A 27,698-nucleotide genomic window follows, 5' to 3' on the forward strand; every position below is an offset into this window, starting at 1 on the left:
TGTGATTACTTCGGATTTACCCACTTCAATAGGTTGTATGCGGCTTTTCAGTGCGTTTTTTAAAAAAAAACCCACTTCAAACCTCATCAGGGAGGCTTTCATGCTGACACAGTGAAACGCATCTCTGTAAAAGCAAACAGACATTGGTGTATGATTTCATTTCTAATGGATTTTGGCTGCTTCTGTGTTCTAGGTCTTTTCATGTTATCTCAGACATGACTCTTCTGACATCCTGAAATGTGTTGTTTTATTCAGTTACCTTCGTTAGGTTGCAATTTTCAAAACATCTAGCTTTAGGGCAATTATCACCAGCAGATGAATCTTTCTTTATAGTTTCTCAAAAGCAGCGATTGCATGCTAGTTGTTGCAGGAGTCAGACTGCTGATTCTAATATAGGAAAAAGTGTTTTATACTGCAGTAAAATTTACTTGCCCCAGGCGCTATAAAAGCAATTACCTGAAGTCCAATTACATTTAGAGAAATCGAGCCCAGGACTTAAGAGTTGAAAGGAATCCATGTTGCTCTTAAGCTAAAGAGGGGAGAACATGATTTCCCAAATCTGATTTCGTGCCAAGCTACCAGACCGGATGGGATTTATAATGCAAGATCTTTTATAATCACGTTGATCCGGTCACTGAGTTCACGCCGTACTCAAAGAGAACATCTCCAAGCATGCCATCATAGATATATTTAATAAATTAAAACCAGATACAAAAAAAAAATGATGTACATTTTCCCATATCCCCTTCCTCATCTCCCTCCATCAGCTGACAGAAACATTGCCGCTCTGTAACCGGACACACTGTGTGCGCATCGCCCCACACTGCCATCAAGGACACGCTTCCCGTCACCCAAACAAACATGCTACGAATCCGGAGGCGCCTAAGGGCCGGAGTCACGGACCTGCGGCGATCGGGGGGGGAGCAAGCTGGAGGACTCATGCGCCGTGTGTGTACATAAAACAGTGGACAATGGGGGGGGGGGGCATGTTTATCAAAGACAATATGTGTATGCTTGTGATGCAAAGTGATGTCAGAGTTTGACAACCAATAAAAATGCAGGAGTGCGCACACACAAACACACCCACATCAACAGGAAGTGTCCCCTCAGACAGGAAGTGTCCTTTCAGACCGGGACCCCGAGGTATCAAGGGTAAACAGGTTCAGTAATAACTCTTCAGTCACACTACCCAATGAAAAATGACAGCCTTCCACCCTGTTCCCCCTGCTCTTACCCTGAAGGCCTACCGGCTGTGGGACCCCCCCCCCCCCCCCCCTCAATTCCCACAAGCCACTGCATATACAGGGAGGTGCAGACCTTGTGATAACGTGGTTAACTGTCCCTTTTAAGGGCTGCAGTATTAGTTTCGCATAATGCAGTGGTTTAGCTTTCATCTCAGTGGACTTTATAATGTTATCTATCATATCCATACATATACGCATATGTCTCATATATAATTTATATATACGCAGCTATATATATAAATTATATACATAATTAAAAAAAATAATAACATAGGACACGTTACACTTCACGACATTTGGCAACAGTGGGGCAGAGACGGGGCACAAGGTGACGCCATAGGGCCTCCTGGCCCCTTTGTGCCACAGAAAAGCAAGTGTCTTCATCATCATCATCATCATCATCATCATCATGTCCCCTTCCTCCACCTAGCAGCAAGACTGTGTCACACCTTTTTATATATACATTATTACTTTGTTTCATTCTAAAACGACAGAGATGAACTAGGACTATTTATCATACGGACGCATGACTGAGGAACGGGCCCAGGATTGGGGGGGGGGGGGGGGTGGGTTAGAGATCACAGAAAACATGCTTCTGAAGTGCTGGGTGAGGGCTGGGTCTGGTGGAAGAAGTTTTGGTTTTGTTGACAATAACCCAACCCCCCCCAAAATGAGAATAAACTGAGCACAATACACAGCCCTGTCTGTTCTGGCCATGGCAGTCTTGGTCACGGTGGATGAATTGTGTCATCTGGGGGGGGCGAGGTTTATCGTTCAGAGGTCCAATGCGATGGGAGTGCTGGGTTCCTGATCGGCAGCAGGCTGCTCTGGCTTCCGGGACCCGGAAGCGATATTGGTTCAGTACTCAGCGGCGTACTCCGTGCCGTGCAGTCCTCGGCACAGCAGGGTGAACTCCCTCACAATCTCCTTCACTCGGCGCTTGTTCACTCGCTCCCTGAGAGGAGGGACAACACAGGGGGAGGCTAAGGATTAAAGGATGACAGCTAACTGAAAGCAAAATACTGTTCTCACTGCATTTTTATTCTTTAAATCCTGGAGATGTTTTCCTCATCCAGTCTAAGACTGACTCAGCTGGCACTAATTGGGGGTGACCAGGGTCGGATTCATCACTTCTGGGGTCCCCTGTCCCATTGGTGTAATGTCTGTGACCAATAGGCAACCCTAAACCTCAGAGTTCCTATGCAAATGCGTGACGGTAAACACCACCCAGGTGACCCTGAAGGACAGTCACAGTCACAGAACAGTACAAGAAAGCTCACCTGAGGATCTGCTGGCTGAAGGTGTCTTTCTGCTCCATGGAGACACGGGAGGAGGGGAAGCTGGGACGCTGGAGGACCTCCTTCAGCCACAGCGACAGCAGGGCGAAGCAGTGCTTGTTCATAGAGAAGAGGATCTCTGCAAACTGGTCCATCAGATTACGGGATGACTGGCCCCCAATGCCCTACAGTGAAGGATACGCAGACGGAGAGTGGAAGAGAGATGGAGAGAGAGGGAGAGAGAGAGAGAGAGAGAAGCAGAGACAAAGGAAGGCAGAGAGAGAAAGAGAGGGACAGAAAGGAAGAGAGGCAGTGAGAAAGAGAGAGAAACAGAGGAAGGCAGCGAAGAGATAGAAAAAGGCAGAGAGAGAGAATGAGGAGAGTGAGGTAGAGAAAGAGGGAGGGACAGAGTGTAAAAAAAGAGAGAAAGGAGAGTCACGGCCATCCCCATCCTGAGACGTCCCACTAACAGCAGCCTGGGGGGCACCTCACCTCCAACACGGCCTGCAGCAGCAGCTTGCCGTCCTCCTGCACCACCTGACCCACCGGGGGAATGTCCCCACAGTGAGGCAGCAGCTCTGTCTGTAGGGGGCGCAAAAGAGAGCAGGTCATGATCCCTGACCAGCACCACCAACTCACTGGGATGGTGAAGAGCTTGTCTTCAATGAAGTATTACATAAAAACAAAAATATACCCCCGCTAAGAAACCATGACAGGTGTACAGAGTGCTCAGAATAATTTTGAGACGTGTTGTTACTTACAAAGAAGAGGCAGGTGGACTTGACAGTGGGGGGTTCTGGGAACTTGAGAGACAGCACACCTGTTTAGGGGGTGAGAGGGCAGAAACGAAAATGACTCAGATACTAAATGCTGCTTCGTCCTTCCAGAAACTCCACTTTGACCATGTGGCAGATGTACAGCTGCTTGAACTAGTCGTGACACAAGAATTTGGCAGGGTCTATCAAGGTCATATGCAGGAACCTGCACCCTGTTTCCGTACGGCTGGAAAAACAGCCTCATCGCATTATAGTTCAACCCGCACTTGGAAGTGATAATCTGGCCAAAACAGTGACTGATAATCTTCCAGTATACTTTGCTGTGTTAAATTTACGAAGTATTTCCCAGAGTAAATTGTCACTGCAACTGGGACACCAACTGTGATTACAAATACATAGGTATGCTGAGGAATGTGTATGTAGGATATTTACGTTTTATTTCTTTAGCAGATGCTCTTATCCAAGGTGTTGTTTGTTTTTACGAAAGCAAGCAGTGCTTGAAGCAATTCTGGGATTAAGGGCCAATCTCAGGGACCCAACACTGAAATCTCTCTGCTGACCCTGGGATTTGAACCGGCAACCTTCTGATTACAGACGGTCCCCAACTTGCTGAACCACCCCCCCCCCCACAAATTATTAATGAACTAGTGGCTAAGTGGCTAACTCATAAAGATAGAAGCTATGCAGATGTTAAATCAACGCCTATCCCAGGATTTTAACCAGTGATCACAGCCTCCCAACCGACTGAGCTGCACGACACCCAATATCTAAGGCAGGGGTGTCTAACTCCAATCCTGGAGGGCTGGTAATTAGCACAAGGAGTTGTGTGTTAAATGTGTCAGGTGTGTTAAATGAGGGGAAACCCAAAAATGTGCAGGGCTCCGGCCCCCCAGGACTGGAGTTCGACACCCCTGTTCCTAAGTAAAAGGGTCATAGGGGTCAGGAACTCAGCTGAAGGATCTAAGCAGCATCACACACTTACCGCACTGGAACACAGCTTTCACATCAAGGTTCTCAGACAAGAACAAGTCTGGCTTCCGTTTGAGGGCCTGAGAGATAGAGATATGCATTGAACACACAGCTCTTCTGTGTCTTCCGGATGAATCACAGCAACCTCCCCCTCCCCGAGGCCCTCACCACCTCCTCACCCACCTGCCCTCTCACTCTGCCTGAAACTAACCTTCTAAAAAGGAAAACGACAAGAAACTCGCTCACAACTCATCAAATGCAAACCGATCAGGTAAGGAACAGATTCGAGAAATCAAACATCAAAATTTAACTTAAGGTAAATTAAATGTATGATGGTTTGGTTTTCATTTTAATTTCATTGCAGTCACTTTGCCTGATTTGGACTGAGTATGCAACAGAAATCCATAAGTAACATGTACGAATAAAGACAACTGATGTTTTAAGGAAATTATTCAGGATGAGAGGAGAGAGGAGAAAAGGTCAGATATGAGGTTCGAGATTTATTCAAAGGCAGAAACCAAAGAAGGAAAAATGAAAACCTGATAGAAAAATAAAAGAGGGGACCAATTGACTTTTAATTAATTAATTGATCCATTAATTAATTTCGGGTCTGATTTTAGGATGGAATGACAGGGAGGAAGAGGGTAGGGATTTTATCTAGGGCGGGATTACGGAGACCTCTTCTAGTGCACGCTTTCTAGACTGCGACTTACTCGGCTGGTCTGTATCGTTGGTCTGCATCCTTGTATGCTCCCTCTCTACCTTTTCCCTAGTTTAACATCACGATGCCGCCAACAGAGCAGCGCTAAAGGACAGAGGCAGGGCCACCGGCCTGTCAGAAGATACCATCACACTTCTTGTAATTAATGAAGAATCACTGATGTGATTTTCATGTTTAGTCTTCGCATCAAAAAAAAAAAAAAAACACCAAACCATGCTAATATCTATCAGCACCAGGCAGGGGAATATCATAGATGGGATGCCAGACACCTACGCATAGTCACCCACTACAGACAAGTCTAACTGCAGGTCTTTGGACTCATGCAACATGGACAGAACGTCCATCACGGAGGTGTGAGAGAATAGGCAGCTACTGAGCTACCAAGCCACCCCTGGCAAAATTTAGCTCTTATCACATATCATTCGTCACATGTAATGCAACATGTTACTCATCACATACAACGCAACACATCACTCATCACATACAGTATAATCTAGTAATAACAGACTTCAAGGGAACTGGCAAAACAGTCCGTTATATCAAAAGTCCGTTACATCCAGAGTTGCTGTCTGCCCAGAACACAACTACAGGACACCGTTTACTCATGCCACACCCCAGCAGACACACGTGTGGTGTAGATTATTATATTGTACATGTAGTAATCCAGCTTTACCTGCCCAAATGCGTGACTATTAATAATCCCGAATATGTATCTGAGCTGGATATCACCGGCACACTACACACCTCGTAGGCGGAGCCTGCATGTCCGTTATAGTGAACAAAACTACAGCTAAAAGCGGCCCTGGGGACCAAATTGTCTGTCCGTTATAAGCAAAATTCTGTTATACAGTAAAATTCCATTATAGTGGACTCGCTTATAACACAACACATCACTCATCACACATAGCACAATACATCACTTATCACATTTAATGCAACACAATACTCATTACATACAAGCAACACATCAGTCATCACATAAAACACAATGTACGGCATCTACATAAAGAGGCTGTTATTTTACCTGTTCATGTACATTTGTTGTCTGATATTTTTGCTCCAAGCCCTGAACCTTTTTACCCATTAATGCAAAAGGGTATTTTTTAACAACTCAGCCACAAGCCCACAGGCCATTAACCGATGCACCCCTGCCTCGCATATTTCACAGTCAGGCTCTTGAAAACTTTCTGTCCATCAACTGCCAACATGACTCCCTTGCGAAAACTTCTAAAATGAGATCACCATAGCAACAAGCCCTGCCCATTCACCTCTCATCAAAATAGGCTCCACCTTTCAGGACTTAACACACACACACCCCAAGAAGCATCTCCTCATCCATCTTCATGTGTCCCTACAGACTCCCATGGTGGAATATTCATCAACCAAGTAGTAGGCAGTCGAGATGCTAACTAGTGGGTCACAGTATCCTCAGCTCAGTGTTGCTAAGCAACCAATTCCTACCCCCTTGCCTCGCATTCCAAACGGGGCAAGAAACTGGGTTTTTGCTCCAATGGTGGGTTTTGAAACGGCCAGAGGTCTCTCAGAAGCAACGCCATGACTCATGGCCTTGCGAGAGAGGAGCTGCCCAAGGCCTCCGGCAGACAAGAGAGTGAGAGAGAGAGGGAGAGAGAGGGAGAGAGGGTGGGGCGGAGAGAGAAAAAAAAGAGACAAAGAGAGAGAAACCGAAAGTGAATGAAATAAGAAACCAAAAACACACCTGAGCTTGGAGTTGCATAAATGAATCAACAATATCAGGATGATCCCTGGGTCCTAAAATATAATAAAGATGTAACTTAAGAAATAATAATAATAATAATATACAAACAGCAACTGAACAGATTTAACAGTCATGTGGAAACAAAAAAAGAAGGAACTGAACGATATCATTGAAATAATTGCACACGTGAGTAAAACGAAGGGAAGAAAGGGGGCGTGTGGAGGTTTTGGAAGCAGTCTGGGAAACGGGAACAGAAAGAGACAGAAACATGAGTCCGTTTGGAGGAACAGAAAATACGTAAGGAGAGAAAAAGGAACAAACCTAAAGGAACTGAGGGGACTTTGGAGCGGGACCCCAAGGAGGTACCTGTTACTGCAAGGTGTTTCCATGGCAACCCAACCCCCCCCGCCCCCAAAAGAACCCGTGCGATAAGACCCCCCTGTAATGCACCGATACCCCCCCATGCTCCACAAATACTACGAGCCCCGCTCAGAAACACAGACCACCTCTGAAACTCATCAGTGGGAAACCTGATAGAAAAATACGGCGTTAATGGTGCAGGGACAAGCCGGCGGGACACTGCATGGGCTCACTGCACTGGTCAGGTGATGAGTGACAGGGACCCGTAGCACAAAACACTGAGTCATCTTCCAAAAGATCTAACGGACTGATCATTTGGATGAAAGTCTTCCCACCATATTTTTTTCAGCCCTCTGTTGTGGCCGAAACATCGAAGCAGAAATGTTGTAGCTTGTGGTTAAAAAGTTTAAAGCATTTGAACACATGAAAGGGAACAGTTAAGATGTTATCCAGAGACAGCAATACAAACACCGTAACCCAACCCGGAATAAGGCAGATCCACCCCTCTGGTTCTAGCGATTGTGGAGACCATGCAACCCAAACAGGGACAGGCAGCAAGCACCTCCATCCTTTATGCATTTCAGAGACAGCATCTCCAACCAAAGCTGCGACTCCTCCATACCTTGCTGAAAGATGGAGAGCGTGACGGACGTGACCAGCTCGAACAGGGCCTTGATAGGGGGGAAGTAGTCTGTCTCGCTGGCAAATATATGGACCATCTGAAAGGAGATCACCACACGCTACAGTGTTACTACAGTCTGTACTGAGCATGTGCTTTTACCCAAAGCGATGTACACTTGATAAAGCAGGGTCACATATTCCATGGATTAAGGGTCTTGCTCAGGGGGCCAACCCTGGGATCTGAACAGGCGACCTGCCGGTCACAGGCACCGCGTCCTAATCTATCGTGTCCGACACACCTCACCCATGTTTCCCGTCTGAAATCCCTGTTTATCAGTGCGTCGTTCACCATGTAGCCCCTAGTGCACAACCTCTTGCACGCAGTAGTGCGGATTTGCACCACTAATCTACATAAAGATGCACACGACCATCTTCAGACGATACCAATCAGCCTGTCTGTTGACAGAATTCCGGGAGTGAATTATTTAATTAATCTGTATAGAAAGCTGTAAGACTCATAGTCTACAAACAAATATATTTACGCATGAATTTGTAATGTGTTCAAAATAACTGGTAAGCGTGAATTGAGATGTGATGTGAAAGGTCAGTATACTCACTAGTCCTAGTTAGTGCAAATCCAATAGACAGGCGTGATCCAGCCAAGTTAACGGCCAGGTTCAGTTATCGTTGCCTCACCTGGCGCGTAAGGTCCAGTGCCGAGGCCTGTGGGATGGTGCTGTACATTTGGCCAAGCATCTCGCTCAGCTGGGACACCATAGGGGCGAAGTCCTGGAGGAGGGTCTTCACAGACTTCTCAAAAATGGCACATACAGCCTGAGAGAGGGAGGAGCAGGTGAGAGAGGAGAGGGAAGGGGGAGCGGAAAATAGGGAGGATGGGGGAGTGGGTTCGGGGGCACTGACGAGTGGTTACCTCCACCACCTGCGAGTCGTTGAGCCACTTGCTGAGAACAGTCTGAATCAAGGCAAAGACCTGCTGCAGGACCACCACCACCTGCGGACCAGTCAAAACAAGAGTCAGACATGAGTCAAAACACAGTCAGAGAGGCAGGTCCGAGTCAAAGTGAGGAGCACTGAGTCAGAGTGAGGAGCGAAGAGTCAGGATACAGAGCTGTAAGGGTATCCCAAGTCAAACCATGTACCATGTAGGGCCCGGGTACGATTAAATGAAACTGTGGCATAAACGTATAAAAGGGCTATGTGTCATCTTGCCCAAGATGACCAAATTAGCCACAAAATAAGGACATTAATCTGAAATTCTACTGTGCTGTGTAACAGCAACAGAACCAACGGTAAGAAAAACAAAAAATAAATATTTGAAGTTCCAGGAGAGACACAGGAGGTTTTATCGCCGAATAAGTGAGTAGTTTCAGCAGAAGCATCTACTGTAACGTTTAGAACATACAGCTCACAGATACAGGAGGTGCCCAGGTACGTAAATATAACAGCTCTCAATAAATCTTCCTGGAAAAGGTCAGACTCTGAAAGGGACTCACTGGGTTGGGGCCAGGCTGAGGGGGGGTACTTTTGACCAGAGGCACACCGTCTCCACCTTCCTCCTCCTGCTTGGAGATGTCCAGCGTGGTGAAGAGGTTGGACAGAAGGCCCAGGATGTGGATGATGGCCAGCTTGTTCGAAGGGTTGGGCTACGGAGGGGCAGACACTTAGGTTTTCGCTGCTTAAAAACACTTGGAGATGCGAGATTCATATCCCAGCTTCCGCCACCAGGGGGCTCTCACGGGCGAACTCGGTCGCTGGTATTCGCAAACGAGCGGCGACCTCACCCAACTGCCAGTCTCCCAAGAGTGACCGCCATAATTAGACAGTCGTTGCTAATAATTACAGGCTAGTCAGCCCTTTGCAGAGGCTGGCTTGTGTTCATCGGGAGAGCAGGGGGTGGGGCTAGCGACTGAGTTGCCACGGACACCGCGCGGCAGAAACGCTGAAGTGAATGCTAACACACTGTGACGCATGCTGACAACACAGTAAACCTGGCTTAGTTTTTAATTAATAAAAATGTAAATGCTACTAGCAGTGTTCCCTTCCACTAGGTGGCACCATCTTTGAACCTTTAAGCCTATTTTGGTATGTGCGACTATAAGGACAAATAAAAGGGAAAGCTCTAGACCGAAGGATAAGCAAATTTCCCATCCTCCTTGTTACTCTGAAACGCTTTGCCGATCGATATCTCAAGAGCCGATTCGCTCCGTCAGCTAATGGAGGACAGGGAGGGGGGTTTGGAGGGGGGGGGGGGGGTTAATACCGTCTCGTCGGCCAATTTCTCCAGCTGCTGGATGTATGGAGTGATGAGGGAGTGCAGGTTCCTCAGGATCTCCTCCACAGGCAGCGCGGACAGCAGGAAACCCAGGGCCTGCATCAGCCACATGCACTGGCTGGTCTGGACCCAGGAAGGAAATGGCATGGTGAGTGACTGCTCAGGAACAAAGAGCGGTCTGTACATGCGGGGGCAGACTGATCATCCACCGTGACACTCACACCCACACACACGGCCTGACACATTCATCAGTACAGACAGAGGAAGTCCGGTTGGATTTTTTTTTTAGCAATATGCAGGTAACTGATTTGACACTGATCACTCTGTACTCATGATCTGGCCCCCAGTAGGAAAACAACGAGACAAGAACAAGGAGAGCTACAATAAAAATAAAAGGTGTCACGACTGGCTGTTTATAGTAGAGAACAGGACGGCACCCAGAGACGACCGAATCATCACTGACCTTGTGAATTTGCTTTATCAGAACTTCCTGTGGAGACAGAACAGTAACTGTCAGGAGAATCGGTCGTCCAAGTACAATTTAAAGCACCAGTCTACAGAGGACTGGCAGGCTTCTTTGGCAAGATACAAGGCGAAGATGAAAAACTGGTATTCCACATTAATCATGGTTGGATAAGGATCTATACTGGAGAGATCCCCAGTGTAAAGGAGGGACTAACGGAACGGTTCCCAGTCTGATGTTGGATCTTTACTGCAGTGATCCCCAAATATAAAGGGCGAGTCTATACTGGAAAGTTCCCTGTTGTAAATGGGGGGTCTATACCAGAGTGTTCCCCAGTGTTAAGGTGGGTCTATACCAAGGAGATCCCCAGCGTAATGGGGGGGGGGGATCCATATTGGAATGGTGCAGAGTGTAAAAGGAGTCTATACTGGAGGGGTTCCCAGTCTAAGGTTAATTCTTTACTGCAGTGGTCCCCACAGTAAAGGGGGGTCTATACCAGTGTGATGGGGCATCTATGTTGAAGAGGTCGCAGACCTGGGAGACGGCGACTATGTTGGTGGCGTAGGGTGGCAGGTCGTATTTGCACTCGCGGCAGATCTTCTTCAGCGTGGACACGCTGGAGACGGAGAGGTCGGGGTTCCCCAGGGCTTGCAGCACCAGTGGGAGGACACTGCTGAGCATGACGGGATGGTCGGCCAGCCACTCTGCCAGGGCGCCTGGGGTGGCGTGCGGAAAGGCGGGGAGGGGGGTTACAGCACATGCAGGAGGACGACAGACATTACAGTCTGCACATCCATGAGCAGAGAAAGAGGAAGGAAGGTGGGAAAAGAGGGAGCAGAGGGAAGAGAGCCGTACCTATGGTGAACATGACGGTATCTGCCAGCTGGACATTGTTGATGTTGATGCGAGGAATGAGGCCGATGAGGCCGGGAATGACGTCGGAGTAGTTCACGTCTATCGTCTCGGCGATGGACTGGAATCCGTACAGCAGCGCTTCCGTGTGCTGTGGGGACGAGCAGCTGTGGTCAGGCTACTTCACTGAGGGTCTCACGCGAGTCAGACATCACGAGCTTGGGTTTGAGCCTCGAAGGCGACGGGCTGACCTGCCAGGACGAGGGTTGCTCGCTCGCGGTCAGCAGCCTGCCCAGCTTGTCGTAGAGGTTGCTGAGCAGCTCGGCTCCCAGCATCTCGTACACGTACATCAGGGTGTCCGAGATGTCCACCCTGCAGGAGACCTAGATATCAAAGCCCATTCCTCATGACCACCCCCTGACCACCCTCCCTCGGGGATGCAGATGGAGATAATGAGGTATGAGTCACGCCAGTATCTTCTGGCTATTCTGCGGCCATATCCAGCTGCCAACTCCCCCAAAAGTGCCCGATGAACCACACATCAAACTGACCTCCTGGGGGGGCGCCACCCCGCCCACCTCCCGCTAACCTGTAGATCCTGAACTGCTCCTTCTCATCCGACGACCAGGAGGCGTACTCCTCATCGGTGGGAAACTGGGCCTTGTGCAGCAAGACGTCGACCAGCTGGAAGTACACAGGGCGGTACACCTGCAGGTAGACCGCCTGCTTCTCTGCCTCGAAGGACATGATGTCATCCTGTAACGAGCGGCCAGGAGCGGTTTGTTTAACATAAACAGCCAACAGTGGCCTTGATGTAAAATAAAAGGATCGTGCTTCAGAAAACTGCCAGGGATTCAAAGAATGTACCAGGACTCTTATGCAAGGTGGCATTTATGAGGAGAATTGTAACAATGCGCAAATATCACGATGGTCAACCAAGGAAGATGAGCAACATGTAGTGAATATGAAACCAAACTAGACAAATAAGAAGACATAAATGAGACTAACTAAATTTAATTAATTAGCTACTGAACAATAACAACAACAATAAAGGTTATTATTCAGGCTGTTGCTTTTTGATTTAAAGCAATAACATTCAAATATGCATTATTACAGGAATATTAGCATAATGGTTTAAAGGTTGTTTTTTTAAAACATTGGTACTGGTTCACATCCCCTAAGATTGTGCACATTTTGCCGATGCCAAGTTGTCTTGCTGGCAATGTCATTTCTGCTGCTCAAAGGAAGAGAAACATGCATGAAACGATCTCAAGCTTCCTGGAATATCAGTATCCAACACAGACTGGGGGAGTAAACAACCATGATTATCCTGAGCACCTTCAAGGCTGCCTGCTTGAGCACGTACTGATCGGCCACTGGATGGGTCTAAGGTCACAGTGATACAGATATTCTCTGGGTATAACTTTAGTAAAGAAACTCCCATCTCCAAGAAGGTTAGCACTCCATCTGCCCTGCGAATAAATCACAGTTACCCTTATATTCTCTGCTCCAGCAAAGGGGATCAGTTTAACTGGCTGTTTAATCTCCAAGCCCGCATGGTCTGTTAGTGAAATCAAAAATGTAAGCATGAGGTAACAGTCCCTTTTAAAGCGAATCATCGTCAACTTCTTTCCACGATCCATTCGCTGTGCATATAACCATATTTTCACCATCTACAAACAGCGTCTGGCAGGGAAATGATGGGAATCGAAATGAATATTTAATAAACAATAAATAATTGAAATAAATGCCGTCGTCGCTGGACTTCTAAGCACTTGCATGTCGAGCCAGAACTTGTTGAGGGTCTGCCTCCCATTAAAGGAAGGCCCTCGTGTGTAACGACATAAGTAGATCCATTAGTTTCTTAAAACGCCAACATTTCGATGCACACAGCTGGGAGGGGACCACAGGGACCCTGGTAAGCTACTTTCAAGGGATTAGGATACAAGTGCCTGTTACATAGTGACAAGCAGCAGGGTATGAAGCTTCCTTCCATCCATCCATCCATCGACACACTCGCATAGTCAATCATATTCAATGGGTGACTCAGACGCGCTAATTAGCTGACCGCAGAACCCAGAGGGAAGCTGTGTGACGCTGTGAGAACATGCAAACTCACAGAGGGGTGGGATATGGATCCCAGAAGAGTGAGGCAACAGCACTGCCCACAGAGGCCTCGGCTGTCCCCCACCTTCCGTACAGTTTATCCTGTGCTGGGCTTCAACTGGGTGTTTCATTTTATACATTTACGACAATCTAGGGAACGCCTGTGATTGGCTGCGGAACCACATTATGTCTAGGCGACCCGTGGCTGAATTAAGGCCTCTAACCCGACTGGAAACGCTTTCCTGGAGGAGCTGAGTTTGCAAAATCACCCGGACGCAATATCAAAACTCCCATAAGACTCCGTCCATCATGTTCATCTATCGGCGGGGGGCCCACCGCCCCTGGGGACCTCTCTGCCCCTTCCCCTGCTCTATTAGCTACACTCCCCCAGTCCTGCCACGCATGCATATGCTGCTCAAAGGCCCCTCCTCTCTATTAAAGAGTGTTTATGCCCCCAGACAGGCGCGACCTGGCCGCTGCCAGCCGAGGGGGTCCGGTGTCGCTTATCGCGGCGGTATCGCTTGCAGCGGGCGCACTCTGGGGTGCCGCGCGGTCAGCTGGCAGCGGACACGGTCCAGCTGACTCAGGTCGGGCTCAGAGGCCATATCGATTTTGGTGGGGGGGGGGGGGGGCGGTTTCTATGTGAAACTCTCTAAAGTCCGTGGTGAGGCTACAAGGGTGGAACATGCTGTAAAATATACATTTATCTGCTTTAATTACCTCGGTTTAATTAAGGCTCGATCCTGAAACCCAGAGGAAGGGATTTTCTTTACTGAGGATATAGTAGGTGATGTTTGAAATGCATGACATTTAGATATCAAATGTCCAGCGGGTGGCATAACGAATTAAACCTCACCGAGCGAGTGCTGACAGCGTTCTTTTATGTGCGCTTTTTAAATAAGCTGCATGCAAAAAACATGTATCAAAATTCAAATATCACCTGGCCTGATTTGACTATATTACTTAATATATTACTCACATCCAAGTATTGCCAAAAACATGAACTAGGTATGAGATTATGTTACAACACATATTAAATAAATTAAATTAATAAAATGAAATACATAAACTAGAAGATCAGGAACTCACATGCATTTTAGTATGATATATATATAATATAATATTATATAATGTTTTAGATAATATTATATAATGTTTTCATTTAACTGTCTATGACTCCAAAATAGTCTCATTCGCCCCCGTCCCCTACCTGTAAGGTGTACCAGAAGGTCAGGGTGAGGGAGCTGGTCGTTTCGTTGACGGGGTAGTGTCCTGGGATCCCAGTGCAGAACATGATCATGTTGACCAGTGCTAAAAATCCTTGCCAGTGCTCTACCTGGTCCAAGAGAGCCCTGCAGAACACAGGCGGTCAAGAGCAGGCCACTTAAAACGGTACCAGGGCACTTAAAACGGCCTAGTACATGCCTAGCACATCGTCACACTCTAACTGTGGTGGTCATTGTGGGTAAGTGCCACACTACATTTCCCAGCATGCATCTGGGCAGGCAGGGGCTCCCACCTGGAGTGGTTCTCTCCGAGCGCCACGGCGATGCGGCAGATCCCATGCGACGTCTCCATGTCACCGGCCTGGACTGCGGCCCTCAGCTGCTCCTGCAGCTGCAATACCTGCGGCACCAGCTTCAGTAGCGTGTTCACGTACCTGTGGGGGCCACGGCAACTGGAGTTAAATCCTCCACTCGCCCCACAACATTACATCCACCTGCTGAGACCTGTACCCACACCAAAGCCCACCCCCCTTCTCCTTCTCTTCTCAACCTCCATCTCTGTGGTCTCCATCTTGGCCAGCTTCCCCCAGCTTTCTCCAGGCTGGCTCTTCGGCCCCGATCCAAACTGCCCACTGGCCTCCCACCAGAAGGGGCCGCTATACCTGCCAGAGGGGAACTGGCTGCCCACTGATGCTGCTGAACTTTCAACAAAAGCCCTAGTGACTTAAGTTTTTGTTTTTGAAAAACGTGGGAACGGAAGACTGTCTTTTATATCCCCTGCTGTCATTTCTAATCAAGTGCTTAAGTATCTAACGAAATTATCCTTTGAGCAGCAAAGTGGAAGCAACTGCTAATGTCACCATCGGAACAAAACTTCCACGCAGCCGACAGCTGAGTTTGCATGTGCAACTGATCCTATCTTTCTGCATCGATTTCCCCTTGAAAGATAAGTCTCTCCGGCAAAGAGGAATGTTCGAAACATTCCATAAAAGCTTAAATGATGATACACCACTTGAGATATCCATGTATTATGCAGGAACTCCTAATAAGCATGAACCGAGGCAGCGGTCTTCTTGACACGACAAGGTCATCTTTTTAAATAATACAAGGTCGTCTGCTGGAGTATAACTGGTTTTATCATGCACAACATGGCTGGCGAAAAAAAACAATGCGAAAGATCTGTTGACAGTCTACTGTCTGTCCTGCTATCAAAATGTCAGAGTCCTTCCGCTCATAAGTGGATGACCTGCATCGACAGAGATCGCTGTTAAAAATGAATGAGCTTTTCAGCACTGGGGCCGGAAAACTGTTCACTCAGGCAGGACCAAGACGACACCACAGAGGAAGGCCCAGCGGGCAATGAGACGGACGGCTAATTAGCACTAGCTGAAGGGCGGGCTGTGTGGCAGGACCTCTGGCGGGCGCGCGTGTTTACAGAGACATCAGGTATTACCCAGATTCGCTTAAAAACAGCTGGCTCCCCCTCCCCCCAACACCCCTCCCCCAATGCTGCAATTACACCTAAATGCTGGGAGACAGGGGAAATGGGTTGCTAAGCAACAAAATGCAACTGGTCCAATAGCATTCTAGGAAAAGCTTTGACTGTGATGCATTTAATCAGCATGACGGAGGGCTGGGATGTGAGAGGAGCTTAACATGGAAGAACGTGGAGGCAACAGTGGAGTGGCGGGTGGCTCTAAGCCCCGCCTACACAGAGCACCCATCAGGGGAGCTGATAACCTGCCCCCCAGCTGCATGGTCAGTCCCAGAGCGAACGGGCTGCTCGCCTAGCGACCGCGCCAAAGTGCGCCGTCAGGAAGCATTGCTGACGTCACCACGCTCACCCTTCCGGTAGCCCTGGCAACCGTGCGTTTGGCAGTAACCTTGGAAACGGAGAGACAGAATGACAGAAGGCTGCAAATTCCTCACGTGCTGACTGCCCCCAACATCCCCCCCCCTCCCCGCCAAATGGGAGGGATCAACCCCTGCTAGCAGAAGCCTGCTCCCTGAACCGTGATGGAACCACGCAGCGCTGGCTCCTGTCTGATGATGGTCAGAGGACAGACAGGGACCCCTGGTCATTAATACAGCTAAGGCATCCCACAGTCGCAACCCCATAATACTTTGGCAATGTCCCTTCCTTCTCAGTCCTTTTCCCCTCCCGATGATCGTGATTGCCCAGTTCACTGGCGATAAACACGGCTTCACGACCCGCACAGTGACTTAACAAATTAAAGGAGGAATTTAACACCATTACCCCCCCTCACACACACACACACACACACTGAACCCTCATTCATTACCATGGCGACGTTTGCCACCAGCCGTGGGACCGACACTAGGGGATGGCTTGACGCAGAAAACAGTAACAGCCACTCGGGTAGATAATTTCTCCACCAGTTTGTTTTCCCACTGGGAATATTAAATTATTTTTCTGCAATAAAGAGAACAGACCGTGTAACAGGGAGGGCGAGGTTATTTCAACAAAGAATAAATATTTTATTACATTTAACACGGACAAAATAGTACACACTAATCATTTACTTATTAACCGAAACAAGCAGCTTCCTGATTTTTCCTCTCTAGAAAATATGTGAAGTTCTGGCCTCTGCATCCAGCTCGTACGGATCCGCCCGGCACCCCTGGATGCGTACGGAAGGACGTGACTGCTCCGGGCTGCCGTCCCCGGGAAGGGTGGGGGTGGAGGGGGAGGGGTAGATGTGCACACGGCGTGTCTGTACCAACCAAAGCGTGAGACATCGTTCCCTTGCACTGTCACCATGGAAACACCACGCAGCCTGACAGTGACCTCACCCCCTTCCCCAAACCCCTGCCCTTCCTCAGTCCTCGTCTCTCTCCTCCTCCGACCTGTCCGACCCTTTCCTGTTCCCTCATGCCAGCCCCCCCCCCGCATCACACCAAGCTCCTTCTTCCTGTAATGCTGTCACGCTGATATACGAGCTCTGCTCCAGACCGTCTGACTCAGTGTCTCTGTCGCAGGCCAGTCTGGACCCAAGCGGAAGCTCGAGTCTCCTCTCCCACCCAGGAGAAACGCCAGCTAGGAGCCGCTTTCCCCGCCCTCTCCGGACGTCTAACTCACGGCCCGCAGAACCTGCTCTTACTCTGCGTACGCGCCGCTCCAGCTCCCTTGCCGGCAGTCGCTGCCAGACACAGACATAAATTCGTAATAAACCGAAGCGGCTTTGGCTCTCTTTTAAAACATGTATTTTTTATAACTTCCCACCAAAAAAAAGACGACGGTTCAGGACACTCTGACACGGAACCTGCACTGTGACCTGTATCTGACCTTTTAAAGCAAATCATTCAGGCGCTTTCAGATTTCACTGGCTGACGATCACTTCAAATGACCTCCAAGCCACACGTACCTGAACAGGGCTACAGCGTCCAAACTGAATTTTACATTTTATTTCTTTAGTCGACACTTTTATCCAGGGCGTATAATTGAGAGATCAAGGTCAGACAGTCTCTGAAACAACTGGGGGATAAGGGCCTCACTCTGGGGCCCAACGCTGAAATCCCTCTGCCAAGCACAGGATTCAAACCAGCGCCCTTCCGATCACAGGCACGGCGCTCCGACCCGCGGAACCACACACCGCTAATAACTACAAATGCTGCCAGTATCCGGAGGTCAGGCTGAAGATTTGATGGATTTTTTTTTTTTAACAAGTGCCGTTTTATGACCTCTCCTGCTGTTTCGTTACGGCCGTCAGTCGTCTCGTTTTACCGAGCTGTAATGTCGCCCCGGTCTCTCTCGACGGTCATTTTTCGTAGAAGAGAAGCCAAATCTCCCCCACCCTGTCCCGTCCCGCCTCACCTCTGCGAGTCAGGCTGCGAGATGGCATTGATGATGGCCTCCACGGCCGTGTCGAAGAGCTCGGGGTCGCTGAGCGCGGAGAAGCTGTCCTGCACCAGGCCCTCGCTCTCGCTCAGCGGCACGTCCAGCAGCACCCAGCTGGACAGGCACTTGAGGACGCGCGCCTTCACCAGCCCCGGCGAGTCGGCCTGCCGTAACAGCTGTTGCAGCAGGGGCAACACAGACCCCCACTCTTGCCCCAGTGCCCCCCGCACCTGCCCCTTGCGGTACTGCGGCAGCCGGCTCGTCTGGAACTCCTCGGGCAGCACGGTGAGCAGCTCCAGCAGCGCCAGGCAGCGGGCCCGGCCGTCGGCGCCGCCCCCCTCCTCCTGGAATGCGCGCACCATCTCGGTCACGGCACCCGGCCAGGCCTCGGGCATCATGTTGAGGGCCAGCGAGGCCAGGGCCACGCACAGGCGCGTCAGCACCATCTTGGAGCCCGAGGCGAAGTGGGAGATCTGGGAGAAGAGCTGCTTCTTCAGAGAGTCGTACTGCTCGGCCGGGATGTCGCCCCAGTAGCGCGAGATCTTCGTATGTAGGGCGCTGGCGCCAAAGTACTGGATCTCTGGGACCTGTGGGGGGGGGAGGGGGGCAGATGTGTAAGGAGAGCCTCCAAAGGACAACAGATGCAGAGGACGTCGGCACATGGAGCCCCCCCACCAAGAAACCTAGGAGGGCATTCAGCTGACCCTCCCGCTGTGGGTCAGGCCAAGTAAATGTAACGTGGTGCAGCAGTCGGTGCGCCCTCTGTTGGCCACGGACTATCACTACACTACTCGGTGCATATGCTCCGGCGGGCCGGACTCACCTTCTCGGGGCTGAGCAGGACCCAGCAGAACTGCCAGGCCTGCGGCGAGACCTGGGCCTGCATCAGCCACTTCTGGGCCAGGTTCTTGTTGTCGATGTTGGGGTCATAATACAACTGGTGCAGGGCCTGGAAGGTAAGACGGGGGAGGGTGCAAAATGTGATGGGGGGGGGGGGGGGGACACAGAGGAGGACGGAGAGGGAGGGGGCGAGGGGGTCAGAGCCGCATGAAGTCAACCATGGCGCATCTTGGCTTTGCCGAAAAGCATGATGTCATCCAGCCCCCCCCCGCCCCCCACCCAGCCGTGCTGTTCAGTTCTGTCAGCAAACTGCAGAACATGGACAAACAGCACCACAGGGCCAGTGAAAGGGGCAAAAACCCCAGAGGTTACACTGAAGGGTGTGGGGCTGCTGCCCGAGGCTGGGGCGGGCGCATAGGAACTATACCACATTTTATACATAATGCATAAAAATAACAAAAGACCTAATGAACACAGGTTCGAATACATTATAAATGACGCCTCAGTGTCCAGCAGTATTAAACCTTAGTGTGAACTGTACTGCAGTAGTACTGACAACAAATAATGTCGGTATCTGTCTACGTATTGGTTCTGGAACATGCCGCCCGGTGTCAGGCAGACTAGGATGGTAGTTTCGGTTTTGGTCGTTCGCAGGGTGATCCGCCTTAGACGGCGAGCTCCAGGAGGAGGAGAGGGCGAACGGATGGCTGGGGAAGAGGGGGGGGGTGGACGGGGGTGGGGGGCGATAAGGAGAGTCAGGCCCGCGGAGCTGCCATCTGCCGGCCCGCATTAGGTGACAGGTAACGAGACGCGTTAGCGAGGAGAGAAACACTGGAGAGCAACGTCTCTCTGAGGAACTTTAACCGGCATCTCTGGGGCCAAACTCCCCCCCCCTCCCAGCCCCCTGACGACACGAGCTATTTAAAGACTTAGAAAAATGAGTAAGAATGGCGCGAAGCTCCCGCTAGGCACAGCGACGGCACAGGAGGGACGCCGAGCCCCGAGCCGCTCAGGCCTGTAGACATACTAGACCCTCCCAGTTCTCCCCAGCCAGTACCAGCCCAGTCAGATGGAGCAACCCACATGCCCCACACACGGCCAGCATCACCTGGCCGCACGACGTCATTATTTACAAACTAGGTTTAAAGATTATTCGGATTGATTCGGATTGTTTTTTTACATACAAATCTGAATATAAACACAGACTCTGTGGTTGGCAGACTGATGTTGCCGTTAACGGGGCCCATCTGACCCCGCTTTCACAAATGTATGTCACCTTGGATAAAAGCTTCTGTAAATAAAGAAACTATTCAAATAACACGCACAGAAAAAAAAAACTATACAAAACTAACAATATTTGCTGCCATTTATGTGGTCATCTTGAATCAACTGGCACTTCCAGGACATTAAAAAACAAGCATGATAGCGAAGGAAACATCTACACGGATGATGACTAAGGTGTGGACAAGAGGGCCACGGACACTGTCCCCCGCGTCGGGGAGGGGGGGCCATTAGTCAGTCAGAGTGTTTAGACCATTGTTATCAAACTGACAGCAGGTCCAAGCTGTAAAACACGTCAAACAGCACATACCATCTGTCCGTGCGCCAAACCCCGTTAGCACACAACCGTTACTCAGACACTAATCCGACAGGCTTTTCTAAAACTTCTGCAGGGTGAATTAAAACCAAAATATATCCTAAATAATGCATCCAACATTTGCTTAACACGGATATATATATATTAAATTCCCCCCAACATACATTGACGTCCTGCAGTAAAAGCTCCAAGACCTGGATGAGAATGTAATGGAAATCCGAAACAGATTCAGATATATGCCTCGAATCTCAGCCCCCATCTAATTATAAAAATATCAGCTGCAGTGTATTTCATGCACAGCAGTGCGTTACAGTGAGCTGCTCACAGGGACTCACTGTCAGGCTGCTTTAACACCTTCCTAAGGTGACCCACCCGCTGGAGTGTCGTGGTATCCAGGGGAACGAAGCCGGTGTCAGGAAATCTGCCACCGTTTTCTCTCGGAACGGGGCGATCCTGCTGCCGCTCGCTTCAGGCGGGTCACGGAGGTTGATTTCACTGACATGGCCAGTTAGCGGTTTTTAAACTCCACACTGATTTTGAGCTTGACTGAAGAGCTTCTCACTATAGCTGACGCGTTAAAATGAAGGAACCGAGACTATCGAGTGCACCCCAGTGATTTAATCCCAACCCTAAATGCAAAGCAGAGAAACACCATTACATCGCTACACAGTTCTTACCCAGAAACATTTCCGAGATCACTTCCCAGAAAAATCAGCTCCACAACCAAGACGAAAATAACACTAGTTCACCAAGGACATTGCAATTTGATTTATTAATCGATACTAAAAGTGTTTGGCTATTAAGCTGATATAAAAGGGGGAGGGGCGATGTTTAAACACTAACACGGGACGACGGCGAATCGTATTATATGTGAGAATTACTGACATGGTGTATTTTAAAGAACGGAACCAGCCCTAAAGTTAGAGAAGGCAGCCCAGAGCAGCCTTGAAAACACAAGCCTGCTGTTGCCAATAATGACCGACTTAGAACATAAGACGGCAGAATTATTCAAGCAGACACTTACTGCTAAACTGCACATTTCCCATTAAAGAAAAATGATTATTAAAAACAGAGATTGCGTCACACGGCCGTCATTAACCTTTACTAACGAGCAGGCGCCAAGCAGATTAAGAGATGAAAAGTAGCGAGATCTGAATCATGACTAGCCCACCGCACCTTTGTGATCCCGGTGGGAGGCCACGGACGTCCTGTTCCCCGGAGAACCGAAGCCCCGCAGAACCACCACTGCCTCATACACACGCGCAGAACAACACGGGCGGAAATCAAGACCCCCGCCGCTTCGAGTCGATAGCCGGACAGCCCAGAGCACCGCAGTGGCCTAACAGGTGGATGGCGAGATGAATGCAGGGGCTTATTACGCATAGATGAAGCGTCACATTCACAGGACGATGAGGAGATGCGCGTACAACCGGAGAAAGCGGTGTGTTATTGAAGTGTTATTCTTGTGGCAACTCGATGGAGAGCGAAGGGACCCCAGAGACTACGGACAAGCAGCGATAATTAAACAAAGGGGAGCAGAGCAAAACAAAAGCTCGGGGGGGGGGGGGGGGGGGGGGGAAGGAGTGAGAGAGGAGACCATCACATCTCTCGTTTATTTTTAACAGCAAAGGAGCTTCTGCCAGGAGAACACTGCCGTCCCCGTCCCGCCTAATGCCTGAGGTTTCTTTCGCATCTTCAGTATATTTGTGATCCAAAGATAATTATGGCTCTACTTCCCATCATGCACCACAAAGCGCCATGCTGACGGCAGAGGAACACGAGCCAAAAAAGCCCAGCTTTGATGATTCGGAGCCATACCAGAACAACAAAGAATATTTTATTAAAACACAGGCACAGGTCTTCACCATTCAACAGAATTCGCTGCCCCATCATCAAATAACAATCTAGCATCGAGCCCGCCCCCCCCTCCCTCCCCGCCACAACCAAGCTGCTGCACGCCCGCTCGTTCAGAGCCAGAGCAGATGCCTTCTGGCCATCAGGGCTGTGGGTCCCACGCAGAGGCTGTGATCATGGTGCCAGGTCTCCACAAAGCAGTTGGTCAGCGACCCAAACCACTCCCACTCTTCAAGCCAATGCAACATTCTATCTTCACCCATTTCAATGACGGGAGCAATTCATCTTGCTCAAAGGTACAACAGCAGAGGTGCATTCTGGGACCAATGACCTTCTACCTGTGATCAGGCGAGCCTCCCACTACGTTACATAGAGCAAATCTACGCCTAATGGGGTATAAGTTAGTCTATAGCTATAAGGCCCCATCACCGTAATTCCAGGAGTCTGCAGCCAGATAATCACACACCTCCCCCGCCCCCTGTTCCTGTGTTTGACCTTCAGCTGATCGATGGTACTCATGGAGACATGCGGAGGACCAATCTTAAAGGTGCTTTTAACGTCCAGATGGTCAGAGGACAACAACTCCGATTTATGGACGCACCGGGTTTAGCGCCAATGGCTCGGAGCCGCACACATTAGCCTGCACTCTCATCCCCGGCGTGGCTCCAGTCACAAGGCGCAGCTCTGCTTAATCACTCACAGGACGCATCAATGCGCCCTTGTGCTGGAAGACAGCTTTGCGCTTTTATGCTGGACAAAAGGCCTTGTGCGGATGGAGCATGCACACATGCCCAGAGCCTGGCACGGTCAACCGGAGACCACTGGCTCAGGACAGACAACCTGGTGGTTTATCAACTGGCTCCCCAGCGCCCCCCCCCCCCCCCCCCCCGGATCTCATTTTGCAACATCTCCTCTGGCAGACCAGGGTGTCAACTGACTCTACCATGAACATCATCTCACCTCTATAAATCATGACTGTAGGCCACCAACTGCATGGGGGAGCCAGGTAATCAGGGGCTTCATGATACGCCGACAATAAAAAAAGGCATAGAATACAACAAACACATGGACTGGCTGAAGCCCCAAAGGCCGGGGCTAAGAATCACTGCTCTTAAGGAACCGGCATCTTCCCTAAAGGCAGCAGTCGGCCTCCTCCAACTGCCAGACAGGCACCTACCAATCACACTCCCCCATCCCAACAATCAACCAACCACCCTCCCTACCAAACAACCAACAAATCACACGCTACTCACCCAACAACCAACCAATCAGACTCCCCACACCCAACCAACACACCTAACCAACCAACAAATCAAACACTTCCCCACCCACTAACCAACCAATCGTACTCACCCCACTCTCAGAAAAAGGGTAAAAATGTGAACCTTTGCTCGTTACTCAAGCTGTACCCTGTACCAACTGTACCCTTAGCTGTAGGTAAATGTACCTTTTAAGGTACAGAAATGGACTCTGAGGAACATTGATGGTACATTAATGCTGTTTGTACCTTGGCGATATTCCTCAGAGTCAATTTCTGTACCTTAAAAGGTACAATTACAGGGGTACAGCCCCAGTGACAAGCAAAGGTACAAATTTTTACCCTTTTTTCTCAGTGCAGGTCCATGCAGCCCACTCTGGTGGTCCAGCTTTCCTTCTCATTTAATACAGTATTCCCACCTGAAATGCAGTCGGAATTCCACTTTAATATTCCATTTGTTCTATATTATAAAAATGAAATTAAAAATAAAACAGTGGTTATATGACTGCAGGAAAACCACAGTGTCAGATACAGCAAGGATTCAGGATTCACTGCATCCCTTAAATAGAAGCTGGACCATGAAAATGAGCTTTTAGAAACCGCTTCTGACTCAAACTTGAGTCAATAGGTGCTGCGTGACATTTTTATAAGGTCAGAGAAATAACAGGGATCCATTCTGTGCCAAGCGGGCCATCGCTCTCACACTACGGGGGGTTGGGGGGGGGGGGGCTCTACAAGCTGCAGCCTGCTGGAAAATTCGGAAGCAGAGTGATTGGATTTTTCCAGAAGCCGTTCTCCTCATTGAATCTCCCCATTATTCTCCATCCCTCGTTTTTAAACAGGCAGCCGTTCAGCCACCTGTATCTGCTGCCTCGGCCCTAATCGGATAAGATCTTCAAGGCAGTCTGACGGTCACCCTGGCTCACAGCCCCCCACTCTGAGCCGCACCACAGCTGCGGGCCTCACTCACAAGCGGACGGACTCCACACCGTGGAGATGTTACAGGAAGCCATTACAGTCATGTATCCCCTCCAACAGGACCGGCCGTCAAATATTCCTGGTAATGAAGGGGACTCGGATGGACAGCAAGAAAACAAACCAAAACCCACATACACACCGCCTGGGAAAACAACTGCGCCATGCACTCCTCAGTCTACGTCCGCCCCCCCCTGAGAATAAGAGCAATTATCTATAGAAATACAAGTTAATTCTTATTATCCAACTTGAAAGCATCATGAAACCCAGGGCTCCAAACAGTCAGGATGACGCAATTTTTCATTAGGTAGTTTTCAGAAATAATGACCTTTTTCGTAGTTCTGCTTTGTGATGATGGATGGGAAGAATTATGTAAATCACGCGCTGCCACGTTTCAGTGGAAAACTACTTGTTCGTTAGATACGACCACTGCAGACGTACAAGTGTACAGGTATTCAGACTGCGCACCTTAATTCTTAATCGGAATTCAGTCTTCATGAGAATTTTACAAAAATAAAAAAGTCAAAAAGAAAAACAATAGAAATACCTGCAGGAAAATAAAGCGACCTTGGAGTAAGATCATCCACTGGCTAATCGCATTCCCCATTCACAACCGCCGAGTTTAAACAGGATTTAAAAACACATTAGGATACAAAGGGCGGCCGGTGACCGAACATCAAGTGGAGGATTCCAGTCACCTGTCCTTTCATTTACATCCGAGCTGGGTTTTGGTTTGCTTTTATTCATTACGCTGTAACACTGATCAAATAGAGAATAGGAAGTATTAAGATCCATATCGGTCAATCAGGCTGGTCGGATGCAAACGCCCGAGCAGACATAGGGATATATTTTAGAGGGACAAATCATAGATCTGATATTTTTAGAAAAATGAGCAGCTCTGGATGCCGATGAAGCCGCCGGCCGGCAGCCGCCCACCAGACAAAAGCGGAGCTTAAAACGGGAACCGGACCATTTAGGGTTACTGGACCCCGGACGAACCAGCAGCACTCGGAACTGGCAGAAACCGGCATGGAGTGCAATCGTTTAGCAGCACTTTCTTTAAAAATGTGGTAACAAGTGTTTCATGGCGATAAAGTAACAGAAAAGGCTCTTTACTCATGTACTTAATTCATACTGATCCATCATAATGATCCCGATAATCTACCTGTATTAGTCGACTGTACTTAATGTCATTAACCAGGCAGATTATTATAGACACATATACAAGTAAATATGATATAAAAATAATAGTTCCAGCAAACACGCATTCAGCATCCCGTAAAGTAACCGAAAAACGGTGGTGGAAATATTAAAATTCATATTAATTATTATCACATGTTATAACGAGAGCCCCTTGTATTTCTGTATTGTGGCATGAGACTGAACCCGATCGGAAAGGCTGCCGACCTTCTCTACGTTCTCCACCGTAAAGTCCAGCGATTCCTGGCTCTGGGACAGCCGGCCCGGTGTCTCCATGGTCAGGACCGGTGCGCCGGACTCGGGGCGTCTATCGGTCGGTCGGTCCGCCGGGGTCAAGCCCTCTCCTTCCGCTCGCCGTTAAGGGGCTCTTCACCCGACGGCCACCCGAGCAGCGTACTCGGCTGCAGCTTTTGGTTTACCTGCCTTGATGATGGATGGATGAATGGGTGTATGGGGGTGGGGGGTTTGGACCGCAGAGACGACGGCGCAAGTTAACCGTGAAGAGCCCGGTTCCTTCAGCCCCGGCTGCTCTCTCACGTTCGCACAGGCGTTGATGTCTGCAGCCGATTCCCCTAGGCTCGTAAGCGCCGCCGCCGCCCCGTCACTCCGGTCCCGTTGCCGCCCGGCTGCTGCAGATCTAAAGGGGATGCAATCTGCGAGTCGAGAGGGGAAAGGGTCAGATGGCCGCTTCTGCTTTAATAAAATTAAAGAAAATACATCTCATACCACGAAGGCAAAAACTGTACAGCAGCACATTTCAAAACGTACTATATTCCCCTCTTATAATCGTCACCCCCCAGGCTGACAATATTAAGACGGCGTTTCGGTCTCTCAGCACAGGGCAGTAGTGACAAGTGTGACAGTCCATACAGGGGTCCTGGAGAAAAAAAACTTGGTGTTCCCATTGATATGGGAAAATATATTTTTATTTTACATTTTAATGCATTTTTTTCATATGATTAGAATATTAATCAATTTATTAGTTCAATGTATGTTGCTACTAAATTTCAATATGTATACATTTTGGACAGAAATGTAATATTTACATTAAATTAACTTTCAAAAATGTTCAAATTTCTATTTTACATTGATCAATTATGTTACTTCCATTTACGCACGACGACAAGCGTAAAATGACGGATGCGGTTGCAATCATTTAAAACATGTTATTGCTTTCTAAACAGGCTTGTCAGTCACCTCCTGTTCCGGGGCCCATCGCGGTGAATTATGGATAATGAAGTTTTTTTAAGCTACCCTGATTTGAACGTGCAAGTATGAGAGCGGCTCCTTGTGGCTCTCTGAAAATAGTGCACATGGTCCCGGCTGGCAAGGCAAGAAGAAACTTTTTTTTCTGGAGGTATGAACAGCTGTACCCACAATCTCATTCCATTTAGAGGAGAGGTGAGAAGAATGCTTTGGAAAAAGCATGCCTCCGAAAAGCATTTGCGAGTAAAACATTTTATCGCATTGATTGACTTTAGGCAATTTCT

At 49.0% G+C, this 27,698-nt stretch overlaps 1 protein-coding gene across 2 annotated transcripts; it reads right to left on the bottom strand.

The window, feature by feature from the left end:
- Positions 1-1,795: 1,795 nt before the first annotated feature.
- On the bottom strand, positions 1,796-27,304 carry LOC125709300 (importin-13-like). Of its 2 annotated transcripts, XM_048977599.1 has the most exons (22): positions 26,977-27,297; positions 26,416-26,861; positions 19,308-19,433; positions 18,461-19,071; positions 14,919-15,059; positions 14,610-14,751; positions 11,883-12,049; positions 11,545-11,665; positions 11,297-11,444; positions 10,976-11,157; positions 10,442-10,468; positions 9,967-10,101; positions 9,200-9,349; positions 8,617-8,697; positions 8,382-8,519; positions 7,687-7,783; positions 6,705-6,757; positions 4,280-4,346; positions 3,283-3,341; positions 3,014-3,103; positions 2,525-2,706; positions 1,796-2,199 (listed from the first exon to the last, which is right to left on the bottom strand). In XM_048977599.1, the coding sequence occupies exons 2-22, from the start codon at positions 26,482-26,484 to the stop codon at positions 2,103-2,105; spliced, it is 2,883 nt and encodes a 960-aa protein (XP_048833556.1). In that variant the 5' UTR covers positions 26,485-26,861; positions 26,977-27,297; the 3' UTR covers positions 1,796-2,102. The 2 variants fall into 2 exon arrangements, 1 of the variants encoding a protein (XP_048833556.1); XR_007382675.1 differs by lacking the exons at positions 1,796-2,199; positions 2,525-2,706; positions 6,705-6,757 and having other exon boundaries at positions 3,024-3,103; positions 26,977-27,304.
- Between the last annotated feature and the right edge of the window lie 394 nt (positions 27,305-27,698).

The sequence above is a fragment of the Brienomyrus brachyistius genome, chromosome 15 (genome assembly GCF_023856365.1).
Source record: "Brienomyrus brachyistius isolate T26 chromosome 15, BBRACH_0.4, whole genome shotgun sequence".
Lineage (NCBI taxonomy): Eukaryota > Metazoa > Chordata > Actinopteri > Osteoglossiformes > Mormyridae > Brienomyrus > Brienomyrus brachyistius.